This window comes from Falco cherrug, chromosome 4, assembly GCF_023634085.1.
Source record: "Falco cherrug isolate bFalChe1 chromosome 4, bFalChe1.pri, whole genome shotgun sequence".
Classification (NCBI taxonomy): domain Eukaryota; kingdom Metazoa; phylum Chordata; class Aves; order Falconiformes; family Falconidae; genus Falco; species Falco cherrug.
In genome coordinates, this window is record NC_073700.1 from 14,260,076 (window position 1) to 14,275,280 (window position 15,205).

The window sequence follows — 15,205 nt, forward strand, 5'->3', positions numbered from 1 at the left end:
TGTGTACTCGCAGCCTACAAAGCTAACCGTATCCTGGGCTGCATCAAAAGAAGCATGGCCAGCAGGTTGAGGGAGGTGATTCTGCCCCTCCACCCTGCTCTGATGAGACCCCACCTGGAGAACTGTGTCCAGCTCTGGGGTCCTCAGCAGAGGAAAGACACGGACTGTTGGAGCAGGCCCAGAGGAGGCCATAAAAATGATCAGAGGGCTGGAGCACCTCTCCTATGAAGACAGGCTGAGAGAGTTGGGGTTGTTCAGGTTGGAGAAGAGAGAAGGCTCCAGGAAGACCTTTCCTGCCTTTCAGCACCTAAATGGGGCCCACAAGAAAGATGAAGACAAACCTTTTAACGGAGCCTGTTGCAATAGGACAAGGGGTAATGGTTTTAGACTAAAAGAGGGTAGATTTAAACTAGATATGAGGAAGAAATTTTTCTACAGTGAAGGTGGTGAAATGCTGGAACAGGTTGCCCAGAGAGGTGGTAGATGCTCCGTCTCTGGAAACATTCAAGGTCAGGTTGGACATGGCTCTGAGGACGTTAAAGACGTCCCTGCTCGCTGCAGGGGGGTTGGACTAGGTGACTTTTAAAGTTCCCTTCCAACCCAAACTATTTTATGATACTGCAATTTTAGGTCTTACAGCAAGACCACGCATGGCAGAAGACTACAATCCAGCAGGAGCAACCTTTGCATGTGCTGTATTCTGATCATTCAGTTATGACTGCCTGTGCATACAGCAACACATTCACTGCACATGTGTATTCTATGCGTGGGGAATCATTGAAAACAGCTATACGAAATTATCTGCCAGATCCATAGATTTGAAAGCCAGAGGGAAGAATGAGATCAATTCATGATCATATGCATATCACAGGCTACTTAATTACATCACCAATAGAAACCACTGAACAACATCAGATCTAGAACTGAATGAACCATGAAGTCCATCCCTCTGACTGCTTTTGATACTTGTCAGCTGACCAGTTCTAAATTCTTTCAAGGTGTGCTTTATTAGTATGGAACCTTGCTCCTTTTTAAACAAGTATGTACAATGGTCTTAGCATGTTACATCCGAGCAGTTCCCTTATAAATTGTAACTTTATCAATAAAATTAGATTTTTTGAACAGAACGTATTTTCTATAAAATGATCTTGACTATCATTAACCATATCACCACCCTGTAAATCTCTGTTAACTGAATCCCACACCAGACTTTTCACTGATTTGACAATGATCACAAACTGGTCTACATTCACTATTTCATTTCAGCAACTCGTTTGAGTACTGGCACAGCATCACTACTCTCAAAGTCTTCTGAAATGTTGCAAACATATCAAAATAAACTAAAAGTTAACACCACCATTCCAAGAATGCCCCAAACTACTCTCTTAAGAGCTTCTGTGTTAAAACAACTCAGGGTGATTAAATAATCACCTTCACTAATAAATGTTGTTTATAGCCTTGTTAGATACTAAAGGTCTAAAAAATGAATTACCACCCTCACATGAATACTCTGCATTTTTCCAAATACTGGAACAGAGTGACATCAAGCGGTGTTAAACACAGAAGTCCATACTCCAAAAACTCATACCATGAATAGCTGGTGCTGGGGCAGCTATCTCAGGAAGGAAAATAAAAAGTGAATCGATAGATACTGCGGACTAACCAACACTGCACTGGTACAGAGTCCCTTTGTGTAAAGGCAAAGGTACACGGGTAGGAAAGTGTGTGGAAGCTGAATCTCAGCAGTCTTTGTTGTAGTGAGGGCCTAAGTTGCTAGTTCTTATCTGAGAAAGATTAGGTTTGCTTTCTGAATTATCTCTTCCTGGAAATGAGGCTCTTGACATTAAGTATTAAAACCTCAGTGCTCACCTTGCAAAATGCAGAGGAGAAACCTGACAATGCCATATGTGTAAAAAACACCAACATTCAGTCAACTGAATGAACTCTGAAAAATTTCTCTGTCAAAGACCTGTTGCCTTTTATACTTGATCTATGTAGAGGAAGATGGTGACAAAGGACTGTTATGGAAAACTACAGCTATATTAAATTAAAATTTAAATGACTAACCTATTATATCTAAATAATTTTTTAGACTGATGCTATTAGTCTGAAACTTCAGAAGCTGATCAAGGCAGTAAGATCAAAGAATTGTCTTTGCAATCACATTGCGCTTCACTGAATACTGGAGCAGCACATTTTACTTTAAAAGTTCATTTTGTTTTACTCATGTAATTTGTATTAACCAAACAAGACGTGTCTAAATATTCTTATAAATTTCCTTATAATTAAACTACTAAAAAATTAATGAGACTGCTATTCTTTTTATTTAATTGAGTTCCGTTTGTCCAGTCTTGCAGTTACACCATGTTTGAGTCTGTCTAGTGAGTACTGAGAAAATGTATTGGAAATAAGATAAATCAACTAAATGTGTAATGTTGATGTATCTCAAATAGTTAAATCCAACTAATGTTTCTCTGATATCCTGCAAAATATTGCTCTTTGAACCAAGTTCTTATGTCTATGATTATCTACACACTGATCGATCTCTTCTCATTTGAAATCTCCGTTTATCAGCGTACCACGAAGTTCCAACGCTGTGCTGGTCATTCACTACAGAAGATTGCAACTACAAGTCTCTACTTGGGCCCTATAGATCCCTACAGACAACTTGCACCTAACATTCTAGAGCATTTACAATACTTTATATTGGGGCAACACAGCAGTGTTTACTTTTCAAACAATGGATCTGCTTCTAAAAGTTGTGTTGTGTGCTTTACTTAAGCCATACTGATTGTTTATTATTTTTTCACCTATAATAAAGTAAGGACTATGTTGTTGAGATACAGAGTATAAGGTTACCTAGTTTTACAGCAGCTCCTGCAAGTACCTTTACATAGTTGCTGAAACGTTATTCTGTGATTTCATACAGTCAATACTCTTTGGTAGACTGTAACAAATACTCCTTTGCTTCTTGTAACAATAGCACATAGCACAGCTGTGCATGATACTGTACTGCTTTGTACCAGGAAAAATAATGATACAAGGTGTAAAATATAGAAGGATCACTGGCTAAGTGCTCAGAACTACTGCAGCTTTTTGCCACTGTTCCCCTGCTTCAGTCTTTTAAACAGCTTTCCAGTAATGAGACTTTATCATTGTAAGAAGCAATTATTCCCCATTACCAACACTGCAATGCAGTTGCTGACTGGTATATCTGGGTTTCATTCATTTCAGAACTATTTTTAAGTACTATATCACATACCTGCAGGCTGTCAGCCACTATTGTGACAAGCTGTACAGCCTACATGATTATTCAGGATTCTAAGAAGGAATATAAATAACAGATTTATTCTTTATCCACAGTGGTACTACCAAACCTGCTGGAAGTGCATGTGTTTTGGTTGCGTGTTTTACTTGGTAAGTTCTAAAAAACATTTGGTAACAATATCTTAAATGTCAAAGCTACTCAAAGAGATTTTAATATGCAAGACCCCTGAGTCTCAGAATCGATAGGAACCATATAGAGAAAATACTGTGGGTTTAGACTTACTGGTGGGAAAGCAGAGTTCCAGGTTGCTGTGTCATCACTGCTTGTACTTATGCTAACATTGCAGTTACCTATCTGTGATGCGCTCAGCCCATGTGAGATCCCAGTACCCTGTAGTTCTTCATTTTGTTGTCTCTTCATGCTAGCCAGCATCTGTAGTTCAGATGAACTCAGCCTACTTGACTGGTAGTTTTTCCAGTCATACTCCTGTGAAATAAAATGGAAAAGTCAACAGTTTAGACAGGATCATGGAACAGAATCTATGAATGAAACAAACACCTTGGAGAATCTCTTGGGGAATCTACAAGAAGCTACAAAACTAAAAGAGAAACAAAATGTTTACTAGAAAATATTAGTTATCAGACTTCTCTTCAGCTATGAAGATGAAGCATATCCACACATAATTACAGGAAGGAAGAACAACACAAACACAGTTACGGACACAGTTTGGATCCAGGGTGTTTAGTGAATTTGCTGTTCCAATGCAATTAAAAACAGAAGACAAAAGCAAGCTTTCAGAAGTTCAGAAATCCAGCAGCTAAAATTGCTTAAGCATTAAATGCAAATCTTGAAATAAACCCAATCACACAGTTATCACAGTATCATAAACACCATCAACATAACATTCAGTTATTTGTGAAGCACAGCATAAAATTTCTCTGGAAAGTTACATGTCAGCACTAAATCTTAAGTTATTTTGGTAACTTGCTTGTGAATAGATTTTTAAATAAACATCACTGTATTTTCATTTGTCTTTGTACTCATTGATTGACTTGTTAATGTAACTCTAATTGTATCAAACTTGATCCACAGGCCAAAAGCTAAAAAAATACATGAAGTGTTTTGGAGTTTGTACTCACAGCTCACACAAAACCTCATGATAAGATTGTTTAAGTTCACCCAACCTGCTGTGGCAACATCTTTGTACAAAGAACTCCTTCTTTAAGAAGATCTTTCCCTTCTTTAAAGGGCCTACATAGATTGCTGTTTCACAAAGAAACAGGTCTAATACTCAGGGCCTCTAGTTTTGGTTCTGAATGGAACTGCAAAGTATTTCTGCTTGAAAAGTGAATCCAAGTAGGGACCAGGACTTCAGAGGCTTTAGATGACGGGAGTACGGCCAGTGGGCTGCAAGATGCTATGTAAGAGTATCCCAAAAAGGGACAGTGCTTTGATTCTAGTGAAGAGAACAGTGCTTTTAGACTAGGAGTTTATCATATTCCTGGTAGAAGGGGCAATCTCACAGTCTGTTTTGCTGTGGGGAGGTACAGGGTAACTGAAGACATCAGGAACACACACACGTCAGCCCTGCTAGTGATACGAACATCGCTAGCTTTTCCTGCCATGAAATCCAGCGTGTAACAATTCAGTGTCTTTAGGGGGTACAAAAGTCACCTTACCATCAGAAGACACATTGAAATATCACACGCTAGAATTATTACTACAACTTCCTCTGCTTCCTCCCTATGTATACAAGACACATGTCTCAGTCTTCTGTGTGGCTTGTAATCATGAACTGGTCACACCTGAGACGCAGGAAAACCTGAACTGCAGCTTTATCTTAGGAAGAGAAACAGAACAGCAACTTTCAATACCTTCAGGTTATGACGCCACACAAAACCTGCACTTTTAAAAACACTCAGGAATATATGCAAGTGTTTAATAAAAAATTATATAGGTTCTATTATTCAGCTCCACAAAGGTATGATGTATACAGCCCACAAAAGATGTTACATATTGGACATAGACGTGTTTATTTTAAGGAAATCATGCAGAAAGATATGTATATATCCTAGATTTTCACACGTATTGCTTAGTATTTCACATGCAAAGTGCTCGTGTTCACTAGAAAGGTTGTATGACACAGCTGAAAAAGGAGGTTATATTCAGTGACACACAATACTTTATTCTGTTTTAGGGAGTTCCATGTACCTTAATAAAAACTGTATATTCTGGGAATCAGAAAAGCATTGTTGTCCATCTGACCCCCTTGCCTGCCAGCTTTTTTTGTCCCTGGGATCGGAGCAAAGCCAGACAATGAAGGATAATATATTACTTATTTCCCTTCCAGAAGTTTAACTGGGGATATGCTCATAGATTCATTCACAGCGCTGAACTCCAAGTACAGGGTGTGCAATATGATGTACACTGGAAGGGAATTTTGGATCAAGGACAAATGGAGAAACCCTTCCCTTTTAATAATACACATAATGGCACCATGCAATGAACAGAACCTTGATTTCACCTCAAGATCTAGAATACTTTACCGTGTATTTGCAAAAATAGTTTTAGAATAAAAAAATGTAGAATATTTTTATTTCCTCATGGGTGCCATGAAAGCAATCAACAGCTACTGTCGCAATAGTATGTAGAATAACATTTCCTTTTTTCATTCTAGTTAAGAAATTAAGTACCACTCAGTAAAGACTGCTGCTCAACATTAAGTTTTTGGGAGTAGCAACTCCATCATAGATTTCTGATGTTTCATTCTGACTACCATGATATTAGATTTCGCTTAAAGCCAGCTATTGCAAACAACCAGTCAAAATTAGCACTGAAATAACAAAGTAAACCACCTTTGATGGGAAGTGTGCCTACAAGCTGACAATCAGCAGGTAAATCTATCACATAAAAAAGGATTTATGACTGAAGGGCACTCACATAGAAACAGCTGCATGTGAAAATACGCAAATCTTTGTGAAAAAGACAATAAATTCTTCAGCCTACTACAAACATTTTTGATTTTTTACTATGTATCTCAAATTCTTAAGTCAAATGTCTTTGCAACCATTTTTCCTATGGAATCACCTCAAGTACTCCGAGGCTACTTTTTTGGCCCAGATAAATGGAGTCTGCCACTTTGTACATGGATAGGAAGATGACAGAAGCTGTTAGCACAGCTGTCACCCCTTTTTTACCTCTGGCTTTTGAGGCCCAAGTTTCATTCCCGAATAGTGAGATTATTATTACCATTTTTAATCCTGAATTAATACATGACGTTTTCTCTAGATCCTTTACTGAACATATGTTATTAGCTCAGTTACTATTCGTTATTTGTTCACTTCATATGAAACTTGCTATTTTATATCTGGAAAGTCTGCTTTGCTCCAATATATTAGCACTCTACCAGATCTACAGCTACTATAACTGTTACTGATCTTACTGAAGATGCTGATTTCCTGTTGATTTTGCTATAGAGAAATCTTCTGCATTTATTTGATTATTATAAGAGAAGCTTTTGGCTTATCTTTCTTGCTTCATATAAGAAGCATTTGGCATGCAGTCATTAAACCGACAGCATGAACTAGGGCTGTGCAGAATAAAAGCACTAAGGATAGAAAGAACATTTTTCTTATTCTGTTTTTGATACAGCCAAAACATTGCCCAAACCTGCTGTCTTTTCCTTTATGTCTATGAAGAAAGATGCACAGATTTTTGGAATTTTTACAAAACAATTCAAAACATTTGCTGTTTTTTCCCCCTCCAGCTTATTTCAGATTGTCAATCTCTCTTTCTTTTTTTTTTCCTCTCTTGTAATGGTCTCACTCCAGAAATACCATACTCAGAAAGGAGAATAGATGTCATGACAATTTTCTGTGCTAACCATCCTGTACAATAAACTCCTTGTAATAATGGAGAAATAGTTTGGACTACTTGTTCTGTAGCTTCAGATGACTATTACAAAAAAGCCTCTTCACAAATTTTATATTGTCTTAGCCACTTCCCAAAGAGAGAATTTGGTAGCTAAATTTGAAATTAAGTTCACTTTGTAATTGAGGAGAAACTTCTGATGTAAGAAGTAATTTTGCAATACTCAAATTTGTCTAAAATTAGTATTTCATTTAGTAATTAAAAGCTTATCTAGCTTTTTGTATATCCTTCCTTATCATAAAGTATTTTTTATTAAGCGCTTAAAACTTTTGCTAGATTGACAAAACCTGTTGTTTAAGAGATTTTTTTTATATATATATATAATGACATTTGCATTCTTCTAGGTTCAAATGATTTATTCAGAATTGTTTGAATGTAGTTATACGTGCGGAAAACTTTAATTACCAGCTATCTACATGCTTGCAATATTACCCAGAGGGCTGTACTTCTTTCTTAATTAAAAATATTTGAACTTAATAATAGAGAACTCTATTAAAACATGAATAAAACATTGCAAGCAACCAGGTCCTTAAAGTGTATTAAGTAGTTAGCAAATTGATTGCAGGAAGAGTTGGTTAAGCATTTTTTTTCTTTACCAGTCCTCCGTATGAGCAGATTAGAAGAGACTACTTCTCTGTAAACTCTAATACCCTTTCATGCAAAGCTATTCTTTTCATACGTAAGTCTTAAAACAATGAATGGTGTTTCAAAACAGAAATAAAATAATTACATGCCCACAGCCAACAAAAAAAATCTAGTATTGTCTCGCTGTAGTTAACAATATTATGTATCAGCACTTCTTTTCTTGAAACTTGTGGGGACTTACAATACAAGTTTCTTCCTGCAGAACTGCTCCATAAGATACAAAAAAGCTTTATGTATATGTCAGAGGTCAGAAAAAAGCCATATTCAAATAGCTTATTATATTAATTTCAAAATAATTGGAAACATTCTTAAAAAAAACTAATAAAAATAGGTATTTGACTTTATTCTGATATGTGCTACTTATAATACAAAAATCCGTAATATAAAGTAAGTGCTCACCTAACATACTTTCTAATATAAACAACCACTATTTGAAAGACAGTCAGTGGCACTCAAATTTGGCTTAAAATTTTAAGTGTGGTCTAGAACAAAAAGAAGTATCAAAGAATTCCAAGGAAAGGGTTATGGATGGGAAAACTTTATTACTTGGTCAAATCAAGTATAAAAGCTAAATCTGCCAGATACTTTCATTTATATTTTGTAACAATAAAACAAAGTCTGCAACTCTTGAGTTTCTACACATTGATAATAGGCTTTGTCCTTGCAAAAAATACAAGCAGCAAATTACATGTGCAGTACATTTACAGCTACAAGTGCTGTATGGTAATAACCCTACTGTCTAATTTAGTAATCAACTATTTATCAAGCAGAGGAAACATGATAGCTCTTTTCCTTCATCTTTTAAAATAAAATACCACAAAGTTGTTGTAAAATATATTGAACACTTAAAAAATTTAATCGTAAACCAGCTAGGTAGTCTACATTTAGCTATGTTCTACAGGATAAAGTTGATCACTGCATTAAACACTGATTTTTTTCAGAAAACATCGGTCTGTGGACTAAATACCATAAACCTCCTTGGCCTGTAGAAAAGACAATTGTGGGGGAATACAATACATAGCCTTCAAATAGTGGCATAGGTGAGAACGATAATTAAGAAAAAAAAATTATGTATTGTTTCTTACAACAAACAAAAGAATGAGAAAGCACCAGGAATGAGACAGTGCACTGAATAAAAGGAGATAATGTATTATTTTCCCCCGAAGAATAGTTAATCTCTGAAATTCACCATCACAAGGCAAAAGCCATATAGATACAAGAAGCAACTACACACATCTGTAGAAAAGAATTCCACCACCAGTTATTCACCACAAAGACAACACCTTTCAGGGATGACATTGCTAAGCTACGACCACTGGCAGGAAGCCTGCAGGGCATGCTGGTGAGGTATCACTGGATGCTTCCTCTGTCCTTGCACTGTTTTTTCCCCAGCCACCTACAACTGATGGCTGCTGGACAGAACATTATGGCTATGTAAGTCTTTGATCATAAGATCATAGCAAGATAATAAGATCATAAGATCATGGCTATGTATCTATGATGTTTGAAAAATAGATCTCTGAAGCCTGAGGAAGATGTTTAGCCTGTTCCACTCTCAGATGCTCAGGAATAAATCTAATCTACTCATAACACATTTAGAGAAGAGGTCACATGTTAAAAGATATGGATCTGCAGTAATTGTAAGTCCAAAAAAATTCTATCCAAAACCATGGAACGGTAACATACTGTCTCATTTGTGATTTACAGAATACAGCTGATTCTTAAGCTCCAATTCCTGATTCAAAGTACAATTCAAAGCACATCATTATAAATGGAAAAGACAGGAATTAGCTATTAGGAAATATTTAAGAACATAATTAGCTTCAGACAAACTTCTTTGAATTACTGCATGTTTTCATATGGAGAACACAGGAAGAAAAAAGTAGGAATCAAATACCACTGTGGTGAATATAACAATTCCTTTAGTAGCCTGGCAATTTAGCCTCTGACACAGCCTTACTGCTGGCCCTCAATCACATAGTTTATTATTTTTCAGGGCTGTCGCAGAGAGATTATGAAGTACCTAGATTAAAGCTCTTTACAAGGTCACTCATTAATATATCAGTTGAAAGTATCTCTATTTTCCTTTATAATATTTCAGCCCAAAACTATTTTATAACTCATATTTCCAAAGTCTGAGTTGCTCAATGACACCTCTTTTCATCTATAAACCTCTGCGATTTCTGTTTTATTTGGAGTACTATTTTGTGTGTCACAAAAAACTACAAAATCAACTTTCAACAGATGGAGCTCAGTAAATACTGTCCTGATGAAACCAGAATATATTTGCATGAAAAACGTTATTATTTCTTACTTCATACGGATATATCTAATATAGCTTCTCTATACAATCTAATAGTTTTATTTCAAAGTAAAAATCACTTACAGAAGTCTGTGTTGTCAGACATGAGCTTTCTCTTGAGATTTTCTTGAAAGACTTTTTACTGATGGATCTTTTTAATTGACCAGAAGCTCCTTCATATCTTTCAGTTTTTTCAGATTGATTTGGAATTACTTTAAAGAATTCAGATTTACTTCCAGTTGGAGAAAGAGAAAGGGTAGGCTTTAAGCTTCTCTGAGAGCTAATAGAATCTGTTTTTCTCACAGTGGAACTCTTTGGTTTTGGTAAGATGGTGTCTTCAAGGTTTTGTTTGCCGTGTCCCTTATTCTTCCAGTATTCGTTTCTCCATGACATGCTCTGTAATGGGATCTCTTTAAGAACTGCTGAATCAGATGTTCCTTGCCTGCTGTGGCTGATCTCAAGGTTTTCAGTACCCTGGATTAATTCATTGCTGTCATCCTAAATTTAGGAAATAAAGCAAAAGTGATTCCCTCTGAGCATCACACAATACAGTTCTACATAACCTTAAAATTTCAAAATGGTTCTTTAATCTCTGCTGCCTAACTCTAAACTTGCAAGGTTTCTGAAAACCTGTTGCCCTTCCTGGCAACTTCATTGAGTATACCATAAACATATTCTTAAATCTCAAATAAAAAAAGCAAGCAAAAAGTCCGTGACAGCGATGTCTTCCCATTGAATTATTAATATCCCATACTTTCACATCACATCTCCAACTTAAGCATAGAGGAACAAGTCCTGCCAGATCACTTCTCTCACCTCTGGTAATATCATTCAATATCATACTCAGTACTATCTGAATATAATTTAAGAATTTTGGAGGTTCATTTGTTAACTTTATGTTCATATTTCTAACAATGTCTCTGCAAAATACCCCATGATTCAAGCGTTCATTCAGCCCATCTCAACAACAAACAGCAAATCTGAACACATGGAAGAAATAATAATGGGGAAGCACATCTCGTGTTTGCCTCAACATTCTTATTGTCAAAGAAGAAAGGATGAGAGAGGCCTCATCTTCATCTCATCATGCTGGTCCTCTGCCGTATGTGACCACATTGGACCTAAGGCAGGATCTATTGTAAGATTCGGTAAGACACTGAGTTACCATCTTCATCATGCCTCTCACAGAGCGGTCCTCAAGGTGCAGTCCTACTGCAAATGAAAGCGATCCGAGTTTGTTACTGACTGCACTGAGTCCAGGACTGGATTACACAGAATGAAATGCACATTCCAGAAATAATACCTCAATTTTATTCATGATACACATTTTAGAAATTTATAGTTCTAGTCCCACACTTAGTAATTTCCTTGAAACACAAATCTGTATTTCCCTTTTTTTAATGGATTATTATTTGCCGTAAGTGATCTTAAAATCTGTGCTGGAAACCCATATTAAGTTAGGTTAAACTAAGATGAAAGATTGCTAAAGAAAACACTGTATTCCCCCCCCCCCCCCCCCCCCCCCCCAGCCATTAGAGATGAAAGAGTAACTGATTTATCTGAAGCTTACATTCCTCCCACCCTTCCATCTCTGTTCAGCCGTACAGATTTAGGTTCTAGAATAATTTGTTAAATACCAAATCGTGAAATGGTGCCGCGAACATCAATAAAGTTTGCTTGATTAACTGTAGTGCAGCATATGTAAACCGAAGATGAGAATGATTTTTCTGAAGAATGAGCACTTCCACTGACGTATTGTATTCCTTGAAAGAACATGCAGATGGGCAGTTCTGGATACATAAAGCTGATTGCTCTTACTGGGTTGTAATTTTAAGACCATCACTGTAAATAACTTTAGAGGGCCACCTACTAGGAGCAGATGGGACATAGTCCCTTTGTACACCGAGCTTTAATGCTATCAGACATATCAGAGTGAAATTACCTATCATGTAAGGGTACATTACCTTATTTAATTTTATTCCTTTATTCTTTGAATTGCATAAAGACAGAAAGATTCTCAATTCCTTTATTGAAGGCTTCAGCGATGAACTTGATTGTTACATTTAAATCAGCATTTTCGACAGCACTATGTGGTCATACCTGCCACAGGCACAACACTTGCCATCAGCAGGAGTTCTTGGTTTTGCTCTGGGTTTGACAGAATCCATAAATGCTGCCATGAGAAGTTTAATTATACAAAGTCTCTAAAAGAAATCTGAGCTGAAAGCGTGGACGTTGATATAATTACAAAACAAGTCACTTCATGGAGAATAGTTCCAAAAGACGCAACTATTTTAATCCTTTACTTATTATTTGACTCTGATAATTGAATAACAGCACCGAATTACTTCAGTGACTAATTAGTAACCACTAAAAGGAATTTATAAATACTTGCTGTTTTCAGTTTGCAAGCTGAAATATTTCCTCCCCAAAAGCCAAAAGTTAAGCAAACCATAAAATTCTAGCACAGTTAATGTGCATATCTTATGGCTCTCAGTATATGCAACATAGAGTCAATGTTCACTTATTTGAATTTATTCTGATGCAGAACCTGTCTCTCGTATTTTACAATCGAGTAAATATTTTTGGTGGCTACTACTGATTTTCCATGGATTTAGTAAAAAGGTACACAATTCTCCTTTGCAGCTCCACTGACTTCAAATGTAGACTAGGATGAAACTGGGATTTAGCCCCTTAAACTGTGATCTTTAATTCATGATGCAGTGACATAAAAAATCCCAAAGAAAACTTTTGGAAATTTTGGACTTTTTACCAGTCCGAGACATTTAAACTACAAAGATATATATATAATTTTTTTAATTAAAACTACGTCTTACTTGTATTTTCCAGGAGAAAGGCAATTATGTTCACATGCGATTACTTAAACTGTAGGTTGAGACACCCATCTTATTTGATACAGCTCAAGAGCATGTACACATCCATGTGTTATACACAAAAATAATCTATTTGAATTTCAGTGAAAGCTGTAATACAACGATCATGAGAAACAATAATAGTGTGAAACCCTGTAACAATGTAGTTATTTCAGCATGTAAGATTAACATGTAATTTTAAAAAGTACTGCAAGATTCAGCATAACTTAGTCAAATAAATATTTTGTCAAATATGTGAAGTGGAAAACATGTTATGGCTGGGCTAAAGAATTTTGGTAATTTTGCAAAGATACCTTAAACTGTGCTACAGTGGATACTATTAAGTTAGCAGTCTTATGTTCAGCTATCACAGCTTTTCCAGGATCCTCTTTTCTGTATTTTCAGTACGTGAAATAAAACTGTTTTCTAGTTTACTTCAATAATGCAAAGTAGAGCAATCTGAATATTAAATGTGTATCCAGACTATCAGTATAAAGCTGACTTCAAGAAGCAATACAGAATGTACCTGTAGAAGGAAGAGGATGAATACGGGCAAAATGTGACTGCTAAGTAATTTGTTGGTTCAGTGACTTCTTTCACATTGAAAGAAAGGCTTAACTATGAATTACTAAGGTAGTAGATGGAGAAAAAAACTTCCTGATAATTTGTTAGCATGCTGTAAATTTGTTTATTATATCTTCTAGCTTTGTAAGTCCAATGCATCTCCAGCTGCAGTGCTGATACTATTTAGTGCAGTTTGCATCCAAAGATAATGAATGGAACAAAGGCTGTTCCCTAGCACACTCTGGGTTGAAGAAATGTTTATAGTTTATATAATACCTTAAATCTTTTTAAAGAAGATGGGCATCCTCTATCAAGTCACTCTTGCACCTCTAGAATGGCCGTTAATGTTGTGCCTCAATGTTCTGCTGCTGCAAAAGCAGGAGTACTTGGCTACTGGTTTCTTTCTCTTTCTGTACTTGACACTGGATCCCTGTGGGATCCATGTAGGATGATGGCACAGAAGGTTAGTTATTTTCCTCAATAAAAGCTTAAGTACCAGCAAAATTTAATGATTAATTTCACTTTTGATTAATTTATATAAATTTGTCTTGCTTTATAGTTCATCAGCTAAGTATGCACTGTGTTTTGAAAGAGACTTTTATTTTTACTCACTTAGCACAGCACAGCCTTTACCATTTGTTCAGAACTTTTCGTTTGGCATTTTTACACTGCTTTGGAGACGTATCTTTCACAAATATCCCTCTCCCTGCCACCTCTGCTTCCGCTCTGCCCCCCCCGCCCAAAAAAAAAAAAAAAAAAAAAAGGCAATCAAATTGGAAACTTCTGAAATTGACTAAATGACAGTGCTAGAAAGTTTCCATAATTCTTATGTTATGGAAATATTTCCTTAATTTCTACAGTAACCTCTCTGGCTTTTCATGAGCATAACAGACAAAGAAATTCTTTGTAATCCCAACAATTTTACATCTTCAGAGGTGCATCCCATATAGCACTGCTCATGAACTATTAGCCTGACAAAACCTGATTTAATTCTGAAATTCTGGAACTTTGTATGAAATAACAAAGTCTTAAGGTTTTAAGTTAATAAATAATAGGACTCCCCCCACAATTACAGAAAAAAAAGTGAGAAAAATCTTTATTTCTTATAATTAGCATTGGCAATTTGGTTTCTCAGAAATAGAGAATATAGAGCAGTATCTGATATTTTGCTGTTATGTAACTTGGTTGCATTTTCTCATCTATGAGCAACAGATTAGAATGCTAAGAAACATATAATTAAAAATGAAATACTCTAGAATGCTCATAAAGGTAGTGACTTTCAGCAGTTACTGTAATGACACAATGCAAGTATTCATTGCATTGACAATTTGTTGAATTTCTATATAGTATCAGCTGAAAACATTTGTTAAAAAAAATGTATTTCTTTTCTTTCATTAATTTTATTGCTGAAAGATTTCCACACTGCAAAAGAATTAAAGTTGGTGATGCTGACACAGCTCAGACAGGATATAAAGCAGAAATACCAATCATCAAGTGATGTTAAAAAGCCAAGATTTCTTAATTCATTTCTGACAATGTTGGTGAGCAAATCAGTCCCTGCTCACAGTCTTAAAAGGCACAATGAAGCCTTATTTACTGCACTCTTGCTCCACCATAAAAGAC

General features: G+C 36.0%; 1 protein-coding gene across 1 annotated transcript in view; it reads right to left on the minus strand.

The window, feature by feature from the left end:
- CFAP20DC (CFAP20 domain containing) overlaps window positions 1-15,205 on the minus strand; it is an 84,252-nt gene that overhangs the window by 22,319 nt on the left and 46,728 nt on the right. Inside the window, exons 13-14 of the mRNA XM_055710068.1 lie at window positions 10,230-10,645; window positions 3,551-3,754 (exon numbers count right to left, since the gene is read on the minus strand). Coding sequence (XP_055566043.1) covers window positions 3,551-3,754; window positions 10,230-10,645 — 620 coding nt within the window. The remainder of the gene's footprint in view (window positions 1-3,550; window positions 3,755-10,229; window positions 10,646-15,205) is intronic.